Source organism: Oncorhynchus masou, chromosome 32 (assembly GCF_036934945.1).
Source record: "Oncorhynchus masou masou isolate Uvic2021 chromosome 32, UVic_Omas_1.1, whole genome shotgun sequence".
In the NCBI taxonomy this organism is placed as follows: Eukaryota; Metazoa; Chordata; class Actinopteri; order Salmoniformes; family Salmonidae; genus Oncorhynchus; species Oncorhynchus masou.
The window spans coordinates 33,433,946-33,450,357 of record NC_088243.1 but is presented as its reverse complement, the minus strand read 5'-3'; the positions used below and the strand labels follow the sequence as shown (position 1 = coordinate 33,450,357).

General features: G+C 44.4%; 1 protein-coding gene across 1 annotated transcript; it reads right to left on the bottom strand.

The window, feature by feature from the left end:
- Positions 1-2,770: 2,770 nt before the first annotated feature.
- On the bottom strand, positions 2,771-5,931 carry LOC135525981 (gap junction beta-3 protein-like). The gene is made up of 2 exons (XM_064953970.1): positions 5,775-5,931; positions 2,771-5,019 (listed from the first exon to the last, which is right to left on the bottom strand). Exon 2 carries the CDS (start codon positions 4,939-4,941, stop codon positions 4,102-4,104), a length of 840 nt encoding a protein of 279 aa, XP_064810042.1. The 5' UTR covers positions 4,942-5,019; positions 5,775-5,931; the 3' UTR covers positions 2,771-4,101.
- Between the last annotated feature and the right edge of the window lie 10,481 nt (positions 5,932-16,412).

The following is a 16,412-nucleotide window of genomic DNA, read 5'->3' as shown; positions in this document are numbered from 1 at the left end:
TCCAGTACCGCTTGCCATGCTGTAGTAGAGAGAACAGTCTATGACTGGGGTGGCTGGTGTAAAGGTCCTGGATGGCAGGCAGGTTAGCCCCAGTGATGTACTGGGCCGTACGCACCACCCTCTGTAGTGCCTTGCGGTCAGAGGCCGAGCAATTGCCATACCAGGCAGTGATGCAACCAGTCAGGATGCTCTCGATGTTGCAGCTGTAGAACCTTTTGAGGATCTCAGGACCCATGCCAAATCTTTTTAGTTTCCTGAGGGGGAATAGGCTTTGTTGTGCCCTCTTCACGACTGTCTTGGTGTGTTTGGACCATTCTAGTTTGTTGTTGATGTGAACACCGAGGAACTTGAAGCTCTCAACCTGCTCCACTACAGACCCGTCGATGAGAATGGGAGCGTTGTCAGTCCTCCTTTTCCTGTAGTCCACAATCATCTCCTTAGTCTTGGCTACGTTGAGGGATAGGTTGTTATTCTGGCACCACACGGCCAGGTCTCTGACCTCCTCCCTATAGGCTGTCTCGTCATTGTCTGTGATCAGGCCTACCACTGCTGTGTCGTCTGCAAACTTAATGATGGTGTTGGAGTTGTGGGAGCCTGGCCATGCAGTCGTGGGTGAACAGGGAGTACAGGAGGGGACTGAGCATGCACCCCTGTGGAACTCCAGTGTTGAGGATCAGCATGGCAGATGTGTTGCTACCTACCCTCACCGCCTGGGGGCGGCCCGTCAGGAAGTCCAGGATCCAGTTGCAGAGGGAAGTGTTTAGTCCCAGGATCCTTAGCTTAGTGATGAGCTTTGAGGGTACTATGGTGTTGAACGCTGAGCTGTAGTCAATGAATAGCATTCTCACATAAGTGGTCCTTTTGTCCAGGTGGGAAAGGGCAGTGTGGAGTGCAATAGAGATTGCATAATCTGTGGATCTGTTTGGGCAGTATGCAAATTGGAGTGGGTCTAGGGTTTCTGGGATAATGGTGTTGATGTGAGCCATTAACAACCTTTCAAAGTACTTCATGGCTACGGACGTGAGTGCTATGGGTCTGTAGTCATTTAGGCAGGTTGCCATTGTGTTCTTGGGCACAGGGACTATGGTGGTCTGCTTGAAACATGTTGGTATTACAGACTCAATCAGGGACATGTTGAAAATGTCAGTGAAGACACCTGCCAGTTGGTCAGCACATGCCCGGAGCACACATCCTGGTAATCCATCTGGCCCCGCAGCCTTGTGTATGTTGACCTGTTTAAATGTCTTACTCACGTCGGCTACGGAGAGTGTGATCACACAGTCGTCTGGAACATCTGATGCTCTCATGCATGCCTCAATGTTGCCTGCCTCGAAGCAAGCATAGATGTTATTTAGCTCGTCTGGTAGGCTCGTGCCACTGGGCAGCTCGAAGCTGTGCTTCCCTTTGTAGTCTGTAATAGTTTGCAAGCCCTGCCACATAAAACAAGCGTTGGAGCCGGTGTAGTATGATTCAATCTTAGCCTGTATTGACGCTTTGCCTGTTTGATGGTTCGTCGGAGGGCATAGCAGGATTTCTTGTAAGCTTCCGGGTTCCGAGTCCCGCACCTTGAAAGCGGCAGCTCCACCCTTTAGCTCAGTGCGAATGTTGCCTGTAATCCATGGCTTCTGGTTGGGGTATGTACGTACAGTCACTGTGGGGACAACATCCTCGGTTGGAGCTGGTGTAGTATGATTCAATCTTAGCCTGTATTGACGCTTTGCCTGTTTGATGGTTCGTCGGAGGGCATAGCAGGATTTCTTGTAAGCTTCCGGGTTCCGAGTCCCGCACCTTGAAAGCGGCAGCTCCACCCTTTAGCTCAGTGCAAATGTTGCCTGTAATCCATGGCTTCTGGTTGGGGTATGTACGTACAGTCACTGTGGGGACAACATCCTCGATGCACTTATTGATAAAGCCAGTGACTGATGTGGTGTACTCCTCAATGCCATCGGAAGAATCCTGGAACATGTTCCAGTCAAATGACTGAGTCAGATCTAGACGATTATTGTTTTACCATTTGCCTATTTCCTCATTGTGGCACAGAAACATTTGTTGAGATTCTCTGAGAATTTGTGTGAGCAAGCTAAAAGAATCTGCATAGCAGGCCCAGCTTGCCATTCAGGTTTCTCTTTGCATTAGGACAAGGAGTGTTTGTCTTCCACTCCTTGTCCTAACGCAAAGAGAAACCTGAATGGCAAGCTGGGCCTGCTATGCAGATTCTTTTAGCTTGCTCACACAAATTCTCAGAGAATCTCAACAAATGTTTCTGTGCCACAATGAGGAAATAGGCAAATGGTAAAACAATAATCGTCTAGATCTGACTCAGTCATTTGAATGTTTGTTGGTCCATTTTTATCATTGTCATCATTGATTGGGAGAATGCAGAACAGGAAACGGTAAATTACATGTTGTCCTTAGCTGGCAGATATGGGCCAATGAGTTGATGACTTGAACATACACATCAGAGAAATTCCAACATCTAATTGAAAATGAACACTAAAGCAATATTTAGTGTTAGAAACATCCTTTCACTGACTTACGTGTATGGACCTACATCAATACGACATACTGTATTACATGGTTATAACAGGATGTCTTTGGGCTTGTGGTCCTGTATGTCACATGGGTCTGTTTTAATGTCCTGACTAGAGATGTTCTGATCGAGTCAGTCAGGGTCACCTGAATGGGGCCTTAAGTCAAGTACTTGTCTTAGAATCCAGAAAAAGATAAGTCAACAGGAATGTCAAATAACTACTGTAACATGAGACTGAAGTAAATTAAATGTAAACATTTTATTTATCAAAATAATAATGTTCAAAATGGAAGTTTGAAGCTGATTGGGAAGGTTCTGCTCCTGACAATGGGAGGCTATCAGGTATCCACACCAATGTTCCCCGAGGAACACTGTAAGGCTGAGATTGTATCCACTTCATTGTCCACCCTGTTCTTCTTTGCTTTCATGTGCTCCAGCTTTCCAAGATGCCAGGGTTTACTTGCATAAGTGGACTTGATCAATTAAATAGCAGCGTTCCTTGTCCCTCATTTGAATCAACATAAACCTTGGATGAGGAAGGTTGGTTTACAAGCATGTAAAAACACAGGCAATCTGTTGTAGCTTTGCAATATAAATCTGAGTGGAACCATGCTAATGTAGTCTTGCAATAGAGTAAGTAAGAAAATACAACATATCCGTAATAATGATAGAGGAGCTTCTATTAGAATAAATGCTGTAAATAAAACTAAATAAATGATAAGAGCGTCAAGTAGGGGAAGCCACTGTCCATTTTAGACTAATCTTGCAGTAACACTATAAAGTCCAAAGTAAAGAGATTTGTTATCATTCTGTTGTCCTCATATTGAGGTCATAAAACAGGGTTAAAAAGTGTATTTGAGGGTAATGTTCTACTAGTTTTCATGCAATCTTTTTTAACTTTTTCACTTACACCAAACATCTTAGCTATATATACACAATTGTGCGACAGACATCCTCGGTAAAAAATGTATTACAGATTTCTTGATTTATCTTAGATTAATTCTGACTGTTTTGAGGATGTGTTACTGACTATGTTGTTGCTACGGTGGCTTACGAGGGACATCCACATTAATATTGCTGCTTTTTTCTTGTTTTTCAAGCGAAAGTCTTTAGGGAGTATGCGAACACAGACGTTCACTTCGCCAAGCCGAGTTTTGCTATGAACAAACCAAATCTAGTATGCGGGCACCTTTACCCCTGGCAAGAAACCCCAAAGTAATGTGAAAACAAAGTGAGAGTAACTGGAAAAGCTTTGTATAAGATGTTACAGTAGACAATTATAGATTTTCTTGTATTTTTTTGTATTTAGTCTAGCAGTGGGAGCTGAGTTGTATAAAATGGGGTGTGGCTGAAGATCAGGGTTGTCTAGCCCCAGGGTCATGGAACATCAGTACAAAGCCTTGCACCATGGCAGTATAGGGCAGTAATAGGACAGTAGAGTCTTAGAGAAAAACATGTCTCTCATACAGAGTCTTAAAGGAGGACAAGCATGAGCAGATTTGATCAATAAGGTGAGACCTGGCTCCATAGGCATACATGTTGTGGTTGAATCGTGGGATAGTTCAGGCATCCTATGCTGCAGAGGACAGGTTAGGGGCAGACGCCCGCATGTGAGTCGGTAAAGGGGCTTGAAGGTGGTCTGGGGACTGGAACCTTAAGGGTTGTTTCTCCAGCTGAGACATGGGCAGAGTGCAGTTGCTGCAGGAATTCTCCTTGCTGTACCGTTCATTCAGGGCCATGGTGTTCTGTTTTCTCCTCTTATTTTGTGCTATGTGAGCGATCCGCTTGGAGACAAGGTATATGATCTCACAGACGTTGAGTACAATACAGAGGGCCGAGGCACCCACCATGAAGTAGGTGAAAACTTTCTTCTCTGTGGGGTGGCCGATGTAGCAGTCCACCTGATTGGGGCAGGGGCTGACCTCACACTTGACCAGCCGGGGCAGGTAGAAGCTGTCGTAGATTTTGTGGAGGATGTAGAGGAAGGAGATCTCGATGCCCGTCTTGACGAAGAGACTAAGCAGGTAGGTCCACCAGAGGCCGCCGTGCCTCTTCCCTGTGTTCTCGTACAGCTTGCCCTTGTTGCCATGCATGGCATTCTTCCGTTCGCGTTCATCGCGATACGCCACATGCATCATCACCATGAAGGAAGGGCAAGTGACAAAGATGAGCTGCAGGGCCCACAGGCGAATGTGGGAGATGGGGAAGTAGTGGTCGTAGCAGACGTTGGCACAGCCGGGTTGCTTGGTGTTGCAGTCAAAGTCCTTCTGATCATCGCTCCACACACGCTCTGCCGCCACCACGTACACCATCACCCTGAACACAAACACCACAGAGAGCCAGATACGACCAAATGCCGTGGAGTACTTATTCACCCCACTCAGGAGGCCTTGGAAGGTCTTCCAATCCATGGTTGAGGCTGGATGTTGACAGTCTCTTTTTCAGAACTTGCCTCCTTTTGTTCGATAACTATGGAACACTGGAGCAACCTGAGTAGATAAAAGAGAAGATAGTTGAGGGAAGGCATCAATGTAACCTGGATCCTGGTATGAATTAATTGCACAATGCCCTTCAAAATGGTATGATACAATCCACACAAACAAGAGGAGCTTTTCAGCTTTTTGGGTGTAGGCCTATGTTTATGTGTAGACCTCAATCTACAGCATTTTATAGCAACCAGAAGTACATTATTTCTTATTTGAGAACTTAGGTGTTCTACATTGACTGAGATTTTGTTTCCCTTTTTCAATCGATTTAAAAAAAATCAGTTTACTTCCACATATCCCACATATCCCACATATTACTGTGTGGCAGGGAAGGAAATCAATGCCATCATGTTTATTTGTTGTTTGTTCCCTCATTGTTTATGTCTGCTTATACATTTTACATTTTGGTATAAAGCCAATGTGAACTGTTCAAAAAGTATCCATAAGAAAGGAATGGATACAGTTGAAAGTAGAATACTTTTTACGCATAGGCCTACCTGCTCTTCTTATTGCGCATATTCAGGTGGCTGAGTAACCTATAAATTGTATGATATGTCGGAACAGAGTAAATCTCAGACTTTTGTAGTAACAGAGTAAATTAAATGGGCTATCTGGTTACGCCAAAACTTTAGGCTACAATTCAACATCAGCGGAGTAAGACAATCAAAATACATTTTTACACCATGCTCTCTTTAAACTCATCCACAAAGTAAGGAACAGATACATTCATAAAAATAGATAGCCTACTTTTCACTTACTTAACAAATGTCAATCCATTGTTTGTGCTTCAGTTCATAATCAGTTTTCTTCTGTTTTCTGTAGTTAATTCGTTTTACGCATAGATTAGCCCCGCTCAACAGATAGAATGCTGTTGTCATGATTGATGTGTCTTTGGCGTTTGTCTGTGGGTGGGGTTTAAAAAAATACACTTGTAGCCTACCAATTGAGGCCCAGATGTTTTTTTTCTGGAATGGGCCTACACCACACTGTAAAACATTTCCTGTAAAATGTACAGTAACTTACTGGCAAGCAATTGGTAGTAAGTTACTGTATTTGATTTTACAGTACAGCTACTGTAATACATTTTATGGTACCAAAAATGTTCATGTAATCTAATTTACAGTACCACGTCAGTTACTGTAATATAATTTACAGACCAATTACAATTACAGCATATTAATGAAATTACCCAGTGACATATTACCAAGTGTTTTTGCAAGTTTTCATTTTTATATTTTCATTTACATTTGGGTCATTTAATGGGCACTCTTGTCCTTAACAATTTACAGTTGGTGCATTCAACCAAGATTGATAATTTTAAAAAACATCATAGTCATAGCAAGTAAAACTTTTCTGTTATCGTTACTGAAAATCCTGTTGTAGTTAAGGATATACTGGTCTTCAAAAGAATTGTAATTACAACAAGATATCTTATGGTATATTTCTGACTATCTCTGGATAATGCTAATACATTACTGAAATATTCACGGTAATTGGATGCCTGCTTCCTGTAAATTACTATAATGTCAAAGCAATGAAAGACAGTACAATACTGTAAAAGTGACAAAGTAATGGTAAGAAAGTTGTTTTTACAGTACTTTACTGTAATTACGAGGGAGTGGTGCAAGCAAGTTGGCTGATAGGCATTTGTATATTATAGCATATTAATGAATACTTGGTGTTTTATATCACTTGCACTTCTAGGGGCCTAAACAAAGGCTTCCAAACTGGCTGTAATTACAGGGCATAACAGATTTGATTAAATAGTCAACCATTAAAGGTTTAACACCAGCCATCACTCTGATTTGATTCTGTATACTTCTGGCCCTTCTTTGGACACTGTGTTAACAACCCTCCAGGCAAGCTTCAATGCCATACAACTCTCCTTCCGTGGCCTCCAATTGCTCTTAAATACAAGTAAAACGAAATGCATGCTCTTCAACCGATCGCTACCTGCACCTGCCCGCCTGTCCAACATCACTACTCTGGACGGCTCTGACTTAGAATACGTGGACAACTACAAATACTTAGGTGTCTGGTTAGACTGTAAATTCTCCTTCCAGACCCATATCAAACATCTCCAATCCAAAGTTAAATCTAGAATTGGCTTCCTTTTTCGCAACAAAGCATCCTTCACTCATGCTGCCAAACATACCCTTGTAAAACTGACCATCCTAACAATCCTCAACTTCGGCAATGTCATTTTCAAAATAGCCTCCAATACCCTACTCAACAAATTGGATGCAGTCTATCACAGTGCAATCCGTTTTGTCACCAAAGCCCCGTATGCTACCCACCATTGCGACCTGTACGCTCTCGTTGGATGGCCCTCGCTTCATACTCGTCGCCAAACCCACTGGCTCCATGTCATCTACAAGACCCTGCTAGGTAAAGTCCCCCCTTATCTCAGCTCGCTGGTCACCATAGCATCTCCCACCTGTAGCACACACTCCAGCAGGTATATCTCTCTCGTCACCCCCAAAACCAATTCTTTCTTTGGCCGACTCTTCTTCCAGTTCTCTGCTGCCAATGACTGGAACGAACTACAAAAATCTCTGAAACTGGAAACACTTATCTCCCTCACTAGCTTTAAGCACCAACTGTCAGAGCAGCTCACAGATTACTGCACCTGTACATTTACATTTACATTTAAGTCATTTGGCAGACGCTCTTATCCAGAGCGACTTACAAATTGGTGAATTCACCTTATGACATCCAGTGGAACAGCCACTTTACAATAGTGCATCTAAATCATTTAAGGGGGGGGGTGAGAAGGATTACTTTATCCTATCCTAGGTATTCCTTAAAGAGGTGGGGTTTCAGGTGTCTCCGGAAGGTGGTGATTGACTCCGCTGTCCTGGTGTCGTGAGGGAGTTTGTTCCACCATTGGGGGGCCAAAGCAGCGAACAATTTTGACTGGGCTGAGCGGGAACTGTACTTCCTCAGTGGTAGGGAGGCGAGCAGGCCAGAGGTGGATGAACGCAGTGCCCTTGTTTGTGTGTAGGGCCTGATCAGAGCCTGGAGGTACTGCGCTGCCATTCCCCTCACAGCTCCGTAGGCAAGCACCATGGTCTTGTAGCGGATGCGAGCTTCAACTGGAAGCCAGTGGAGAGAGCGGAGGAGCGGGGTGACGTGAGAGAACTTGGGAAGGTTGAACACCAGACGGGCTGTGGCTATGTGGAAGTACAGTCTGAGGTGGGATGGTCCCCTTTACAGATTCTGCAGAAGATGGCTGTGCAGTCTGCAGCCAGATGACATTGGCCACACTTTCTGCACAGTTTAGGCATGCCGTAGTAGTGGGACTGTCGAGTACTGGGACTGACGTGGTTTGGTAACTTTGGTTCAACTTGGACTAACCCACAGTGACACGATGAAATGTGATTTTCTCAATCATATACTCATTCTGTATATGTAACACAACAAAAGAAAGACACACCCCCCCAATAGTGATCGACTATCGAGGATCGCTATGGGGCGCAATCGGGCGATGTAGGCTTGTACACAATCGCCCAACCTTAACACACACACACACACACACACACTCTGTGTGGTTACAGTAGGCTAACGTATGTCAACGGTTTTAGGAACAGCAGTAACATCAGGGAGGATTTAGGCTACCAACTGCCTAGCCAGTTGTAGCTCAATCTTGGGTGCAATGATCACTTTCCTGCACTGACTGACTGTGTGGAGGCTCATTGTGCCACGCACAACTTTTTCTCAGCTGGCACAATTTGATTGGCTGCTGTCCGATTCAAATTGTAATCCCTTAAATGAAGAGTTTATGCGCTGCACACCTTTTTAAATAGCATAATTTTTATATTTGGGTTTGGGGAGGGTATCAAGTCATAAGGCTCAAGTCCAAGTCAAGTCACGAGTGATTGGTGTTAAAGTCAAAGTCGAGTTGCAAGTCATCATATTTGTGACTCAGTCTGACTCAAGTCCAAGTCCTGTGACTCGAGGCCACACCTCTGGTATCTGGTGTGGCCACCAGCTGCATTAAGTACTGCAATGCATCTCCTCCTCATGGACTGCACCAGATTTACTAGTTCTTGCTGTGAGATGTTACCCCACCCTTCCACCAAGGCACCTGCAAGTTCCCGGACATTTCTGGGGGGTATGGCCTTAGCCTTCACCCTCCGATCCAACAGGTCCCAGATGTGCTCAATGGGATTGAGATCTGGACTTTTCGCTGGCCATGGCAGACCACTGACATTCCTGTCTTGCAGGAAATCACGCACAGAACGAGCAGTATGGCTGGTGGCATTGTCATGCTGGAGGGTCATATCAGGATGAGCCTGCAGGAAGGGTACCACATGAGGTCGGAAGATGTCTTCCCTGTAACGCACAACGTTGAGATTGCCTGCAAGGACAACAAGCTCAGTCCGATGATGCTGTGACACACCGCCCCAGACCATGACGGACCTTCCACCTCCAAATCGATCGCCGCTCCAGAGTACAGGCCTCGGTGTTACGCTCATTCCTTCAACGATAAACGTGAATCCGACCATCACCCCTGGTAAGACAGAACCGCGACTAGTCAGAGAAGAGCACTTTTTGCCAGTCCTGTCTGGTCCAGAGACGGTGGGTTTGTGCCCATAGGCGTCGTTGTTGCCAGTGATGTCTGGTGAGGACCTGCCTTACAACAGGTCTACAAGCCCTCAGCCCTTAGCCTCTCTCAGCCTATTGCGGACAGTCTGAGCACTGACTGTGCGTTCCTGGTGTAACTCGGGCAGATGTTGTTGCCATACTGTACCTGACCCGCAGGTGTGATGTTCAGATGTACCAATCCTGTGCAGGTGTTGTTACACGTGGTCTGCCACTGCGAGGACGATCAGCTGTCCGTCCTGTCTCCCTGTAGTCTTAGGCGTCTCACAGTATGGACATTGCAATGCCTAAGGCACGTTCACGCAGATGAGCAGGGACCCTGGGCATCTTTCTTTTGGTGTTTTTCAGAGTCAGTAGAAAGGCCTCTTTAGTGTCCTAAGTTTTCATAACTGTGACCTTAATTGCCTACTGTCTGTAAGCTGTTAGTGTCTTAACGACCGTTCCACAGGTGCATGTTCATGCATTGTTTATCGTTCATTGAACAAGGATGGGAAACAGTGTTTAAACCCTTTACAATGAAGATCTGTGAAGTTATTTGGATTTTTACGAATTATCTTTGAAAGACAGGGTCCTGAAAAAGTGACTTTTTTTGTTGCTGAGTTTATATACACTACTCACACATGTTAAGTTACATACACAATAAATAGGTATTAGCATATTGTTGAAAGGCCATCTCTTCTCCATTAACTAAACTCAGGACAAACGGAGATAAGGAAACAGCAGATTGTTTGAGCATGTTTTGTTTGTGTTGATGTTCATTTCTATCGCCTGTTTCTATGCACAGTTCCTTCTTCTAGTTGAAACTTGTTCCAGAATGCTTCCAACCCTCCACTAACATAAGAGACCGCCACACCCAGAGATGAATATGAGTTTTTGTTCAGTTGCTGTTTCTTACACCTGATTGGTGGAAAGCATCAAAGGCTTACCTGGTGCTAGGCAGTGGTGGAAAAAGTAATCAACTGTCATACTTGAGTAAAAGTAGAGATACCTTAATAGAAAATGACTCAAGTAAAAGTCACCCAGTAAAATACTACTTGAGTGAAAGTCAAAAAGTACTTGGTTTAAAATATACTTAAGTATCAAAAGTAAATGTATCAAAAGTAAATGTAATTGGTAAAATATACATAATCATTTCAAATTCCATATATTAAAGAAACCATATTACACCATTTTCTTGTTTTTAAAATGTACGGAAAGCCAGGGGCACACTCTAACATTCAGACATAATTTACAAATGAAATAAGTGAGTGAGTCTGCCAGATCAGGGGCAGTAGGGATGACCAGGGTTGTTCTGTTGATAAGTGCGTGAATTGGACTATTTCCCTGTCCTGCTACCCAAAGTAGTTTTGGGTGTCAAGGAAAATGTATGGAGTAAAAAGTGCATCATTGCCTTTAGGAATATAGTGAAGTAAATGTAAAATAAAGGCACAGCAATTCCTTATCATATTACCTGTTTTTCTTTTAAGTTACCCTCTTTTCATTGTGTTTTTCTACCCTCTTTTCATTGAACACATTTAATTTTTACTTTTGTTTGTTGCATTGACATGCAGAGACCTTCCTTTGCAACACAATATTAGGAGTGTGTTTTATTTGGCTATTTCAGCCACACCTGTTGCTGGCAGGTATATTTATTATTATTTATTTTACCTTTATTTAACTAGGCAATTCAGTTAAGAACAAATTCTTATATTCAATGACGACCTAGGAACAGTGGGTTAACTGCCTTGTTCAGGGGCAGAACGACAGATTTAAAATCGAGCACACAGTCATGCGATATTCATAGACAAGCATTGGCAATAGAATGACCTTCCTGAAGATCTTGAGGATAAAATTAGAAATAAAATTAGTTTCATTCTCTATTTATTCGAGGTCACAATAGTTACATAGTCTTTTCTCTTCCATTTCACCACAATACTGACAATACTGACCCTGTTTCTTTTTTAATACGCAGAGACAATATATCCCTAGGATAGGATGTAATCTTACCTTAATGATTTAGATGCACTTTTAATACTGGATGTCAGAGGTGACAATATCCCTGATCTTACCTGTTTCAATACGCAGAGACAATATCCCTGATCTTACCTGTTTCAATACGCAGAGGCAATATCCCTGATCTGACTTGTTTCAATACGCAGAGGCAATATCCCTGATCTGACCTGTTTCAATACGCAGATGCAATATCCCTGATCTTACCTTTTTCAATACGCAGAGGCAATATCCCTGATCTTACCTGTGTACATAGCGATCTTTTGCTTTTAGGTAGGTTATACATAATATATCTCTCACACACAAATTCACCCTTAGTATTTATCACCACAAACCGATGCTGGCACTAAGACGGCACTCAATGAGCTGCATAAGGCCATAAGCAAACAAAAAAATGCTCATCCAGAGGTGGCGCTCCTGGTGGCCCGGGGACTTTAGTGTAGGAAAACTTAAATCCATTTTACCTCATTTCTACCAGCATGTTAAATGTGCAACCAGAGGGGGGGACTCCAGACCACCTTTACACAACACACAGAGACGCATACAAAGCTCTCCCTCACCCTCCATTTGGCAAATCTGACCATAATTATATCCTCCTGATTCCTGCTTACAAGAAAAACTAAAGCAGGAAGTACCAGCGACTATCTCAATAAGGAAGTGGTCAGATGAAGCAGATGCTAAGCTACAGGACTGTTTTGCTAGCACAGACTGGAATATGTTCCGGGATTCCTCCAATGGCATTGAGGAGTATACCACATCAGTCACTGGTTTCATCAATAAGTGCATCGATGACGTCGTCCCCATAGTGACAGTACGTACATACCCCAACCAGAAGCCATGGATTACAGGTAACATCCGTACTGAGCTAAATGGTAGAGCTGCCGCTTTTAAGGAGCGGGACTCTAACCCGGACGCTTATAAGAAATCCCGCTACGGCCGCCGACGAAACACCAAACAGGAAAAGCTTCAATACAGGACTGAGATCGAAGCATTCTACACCGGCTTCAATTCTCGGATGTGGCAGGGCTTGCAAACTATTACGGACTACAAAGACAAGCACAGCCTGTAGCCGATGTGAGTAAGACCTTTAAATAGGTCAACATTCAAGGGTAAGGGTAGGTAACAACACATCTGCTACGCTGATCCTCAACACGGGAACCCCTCAGGGGTGCGTGCTCAGTCCTCTCTTGTACTCCCTGTTCACCCATGACTGCATGGCCAAGCACGACTCCAACACCATCATTAAGTTTGCAGACGACACAACAGTGGTCGGCCTGATCACAGACAAAGGTGAGACAGCCTATAGGGAGTCGTGAAGAGGGCACAACAACGCCTGTTCCCCCTCAGGAAACTGAAAAGATTTGACATGGGTCCTCAGATCCTCAAAACGTTCCTCAGCTGCACCATCGAAAGCATCCTGACTGGGAGTCTGGAAGCAAGTCCTGTTTCTATGCACAGTCCTTTCTTCCAGTTGAAACAAGCAGCCTAGTGTCCTAGAGGCCGGAGAGGGAGCACACGTGACCCATAGCCTGTTCTCTCTGCTACAGCATGGAAAACGGTACCGGAGCGCCAAGTCTAGTTCCAAAAGGCTTCTTAACAGCTTCTATCCCCAACCATAAGACTCCTGAACAGCTAATCAAATGGCTACCCGGACTATTTGCATTGTCCCCACCCCAACCTCATTTTTACGTTGCTGCTACTCTTGGTTTATTATCCATGCATAGTCACTTGAACTCTACCTATGTGTACATTTTACCTCAATTACTTCTACTAACCGGTACCCCCGCACATTGACTCTGTACTGGTACCCGCTGCATATAGCCTCGCTACTGTTATTTTATTGTTGCTCCTTAATAATGTGTTATTTTTTTATTTTTCATATTTTTTTCTGGCATGTTTTGTTTTTGTAAGTACATTTTTTAAACTTCAGTTTATTTTAGCAAATACTTTCTTAACACTTTTTTCCCTTAAAACTGCATTGTTGGTTAAGGGCTTGTAAGTAAGCATTTCACTGTAAGGTTGTAGTCAGCGCATGTGACAAATAAAATGTGATTTGATTTTCAGTGACTTTCAATGTGGCACCATCATAGGATGCCACCTTTCCAACAAATCAGTTTGTCAGATTTCTGCCCTGCTAGAGCTGCCCCGGTCAACTGTAGATGCTGTTATTGTGAAGTGGAAATGTCTAGGAGCAACAACGGCTCAGCTGCAAAATGGTAGGCCACATAAGCGCCACACAAGTACACAGAGCGGGCCCGCCGAGTGCTGAAGCACGTAAAAATCGTCTGACCTCGGTTGCAACACTCACTACCGATTTCCAAACTTCCTCTGGAAGCAATGTCAGCACAAGAACTGTTCGTTATGAGCTTCATGAAATGGGTTTCCATGGACGAGCAGCCGCATAAAAGATCACCATGTGCAATGCAAAGCGTTGGCTGGAGTGGTGTAATGCTCGCCACCTTTGGACTCTGGAGCAGTGGAAACATGTTCTCTGGAGTGATGAATCACGCTTCAACATCTGGCAGTCTGACGGACTAATCTGGGTTTCACGGATGCCAGGAGAATCAGCCCAATGCATAGTACCAACTGTAAAGTTTGGTGGAGGAGGAATAATGGTCTGGGGCTGTTTTTCATGGTTCGGTCTAGACCCCTTAGTTCCAGTGAAGGGAAATCTTAACGTTACAGCATATAATGACATTCTAGACGATTCTGTGCTTCCAACTTTGTGGCAAAAGCTTGAGGAAAGCCCTTTCCTGTTTCAGCATGACAATGGCACAAAGCGAGGTCCATACAAAAATGGTTTGTATAGATCGATGTGGAAGAACATGACTGGCCTGCACAGAGCCCTGACCTCAACCCCATCGAACACCTTTGGGATGAATTGGAACGCTGACAGCGAGCCAGGCCTAATCACCCAACATCAATGCCGACCTCACTTATGCTGGTGTGGCTGAATGGAAACAAGTCCCTGCAGAAATGTTCCAACATCTAGTGGAAAGCCTTCCTAGAAGAGTAGAGGCTGTTATAGCAGTAAAGGGAGGACCAAATCCATATTAATGCCCCTGATTTTGGAATAAGATGTTGGACTAGCAGGCGTCAACATACTTTTGGTCATGTAGTGTAGTGGTCATGTACACTGCTCAAAAAAATAAAGGGAACACTTAAACAACACAATGTAACTCCAAGTCAATCACACTTCTGTGAAATCAAATTGTCCACTTAGGAAGCAACACTGATTGACAATACATTTCACATTCTGTTGTGCAAATGGAATAGACAACAGGTAGAAATTATAGGCAATTAGCAAGACACCAATAAAGGAGTGGTTCTGCAGGTTGTGACCACAGACCACTTCTCAGTTCCTATGCTTCCTGGCTGATGTTTTGGTCACTTTTGAATGCTGGCGGTGCTTTCACTCTAGTGGTAGCATGAGACGGAGTCTACAACCCACACAAGTGGCTCAGGTAGTGCAGCTCATCCAGGATGGCACATCAATGCGAGCTGTGGCAAGAAGGTTTGCTGTGTCTGTCAGCGTAGTGTCCAGAGCATGGAGGTGCTACCAGGAGACAGGTCAGTACATCAGGAGACGTGGAGGAGGCCGTAGGAGGGCAACAACCCAGCAGCAGGACCGCTACCTCCGCCTTTGTGCAAGGAGGAGCAGGAGGAGCACTGCCAGAGCCCTGCAAAATTACCTCCAGCAGGCCACAAATGTGCATGTGTCTGCTCAAACGGTCAGAAACAGACTCCATGAGGGTGGTATGAGGGCCCGACATCCACAGGTGGGGGTTGTGCTTACAGCCCAACACCGTGCAGGACGTTTGGCATTTGCCAGAGAACACCAAGATTGGCAAATTCGCCACTGGCGCCCTGTGCTCTTCACAGATGGAAGCAGATTCACACTGAGCACATGACAGACGTGACAGAGTCTGGAGACGCTGTGGAGAACGTTCTGCTGCCTGCAACATCCTCCAGCATGACCGGTTTGGAGGTGGGTCAATCATGGTGTGGGGTGGCATCTCTTTGGCGGGCCGCACAGCCCTCCATGTGCTCGCCAGAGGTAGCCTGACTGCGATTAGGTACCGAGATGAGATTCTCAGACCCCTTGTGAGACCATATGCTGGTGCGGTTGGCCCTGGGTTCCTCCTAATGCAAGACAATGCTAGACCTCATGTGGCTGGAGTGTGTCAGCAGTTCCTGCAAGAGGAAGGCATTGATGCTATGGACTGGCCCGCCCGTTCCCCAGACCTGAATCCAATTTAGCACATCTAGGACATCATGTCTCGCTCCATCCACCAACGCCACGTTGCACCACAGACTGTCCAGGAGTTGGAGGATGCTTTAGTCCAGGTCTGGGAGGAGATCCCTCAGGAGACCATCCGCTACCTCATCAGGAGCATGCCCAGGTGTTGTAGGGAGGTCATACAGGCATGTGGAGGTCACACACACTACTGCGCCTCATTTTGACTTGTTTTAAGGACATTACATCAAAGTTGGATCAGCCTGTAGTGTGGTTTTCCACTTTAATTTTGAGTGTGACTCCAAATCCAGACCACCATGGGTTGATAAATTTGATTTCCATTGATAATTTTTGTGTGATTTTGTTGTCAGCACATTCAACTATGTAAAGAAAAAAGTATTTAATAAGAATATTTCATTCATTCAGATCTAGGATGTGTTATTTTAGTGTTCCCTTTATTTTTTTGAGCAGTGTATATACTACCTACACATGTTAAGTTACATACACAATAAATTGGTATTATCATATTATTGATAGGCCATCTCTCCATTAACTTAACCCAGGA

Coding starts and splice junctions, on each gene's coding strand:
- LOC135525981 (XM_064953970.1), bottom strand. CDS start 4,941: ATGGATTGGAAGACCTTCCAAGGCCTCCTGAGTGGGGTGAATAAGTAC.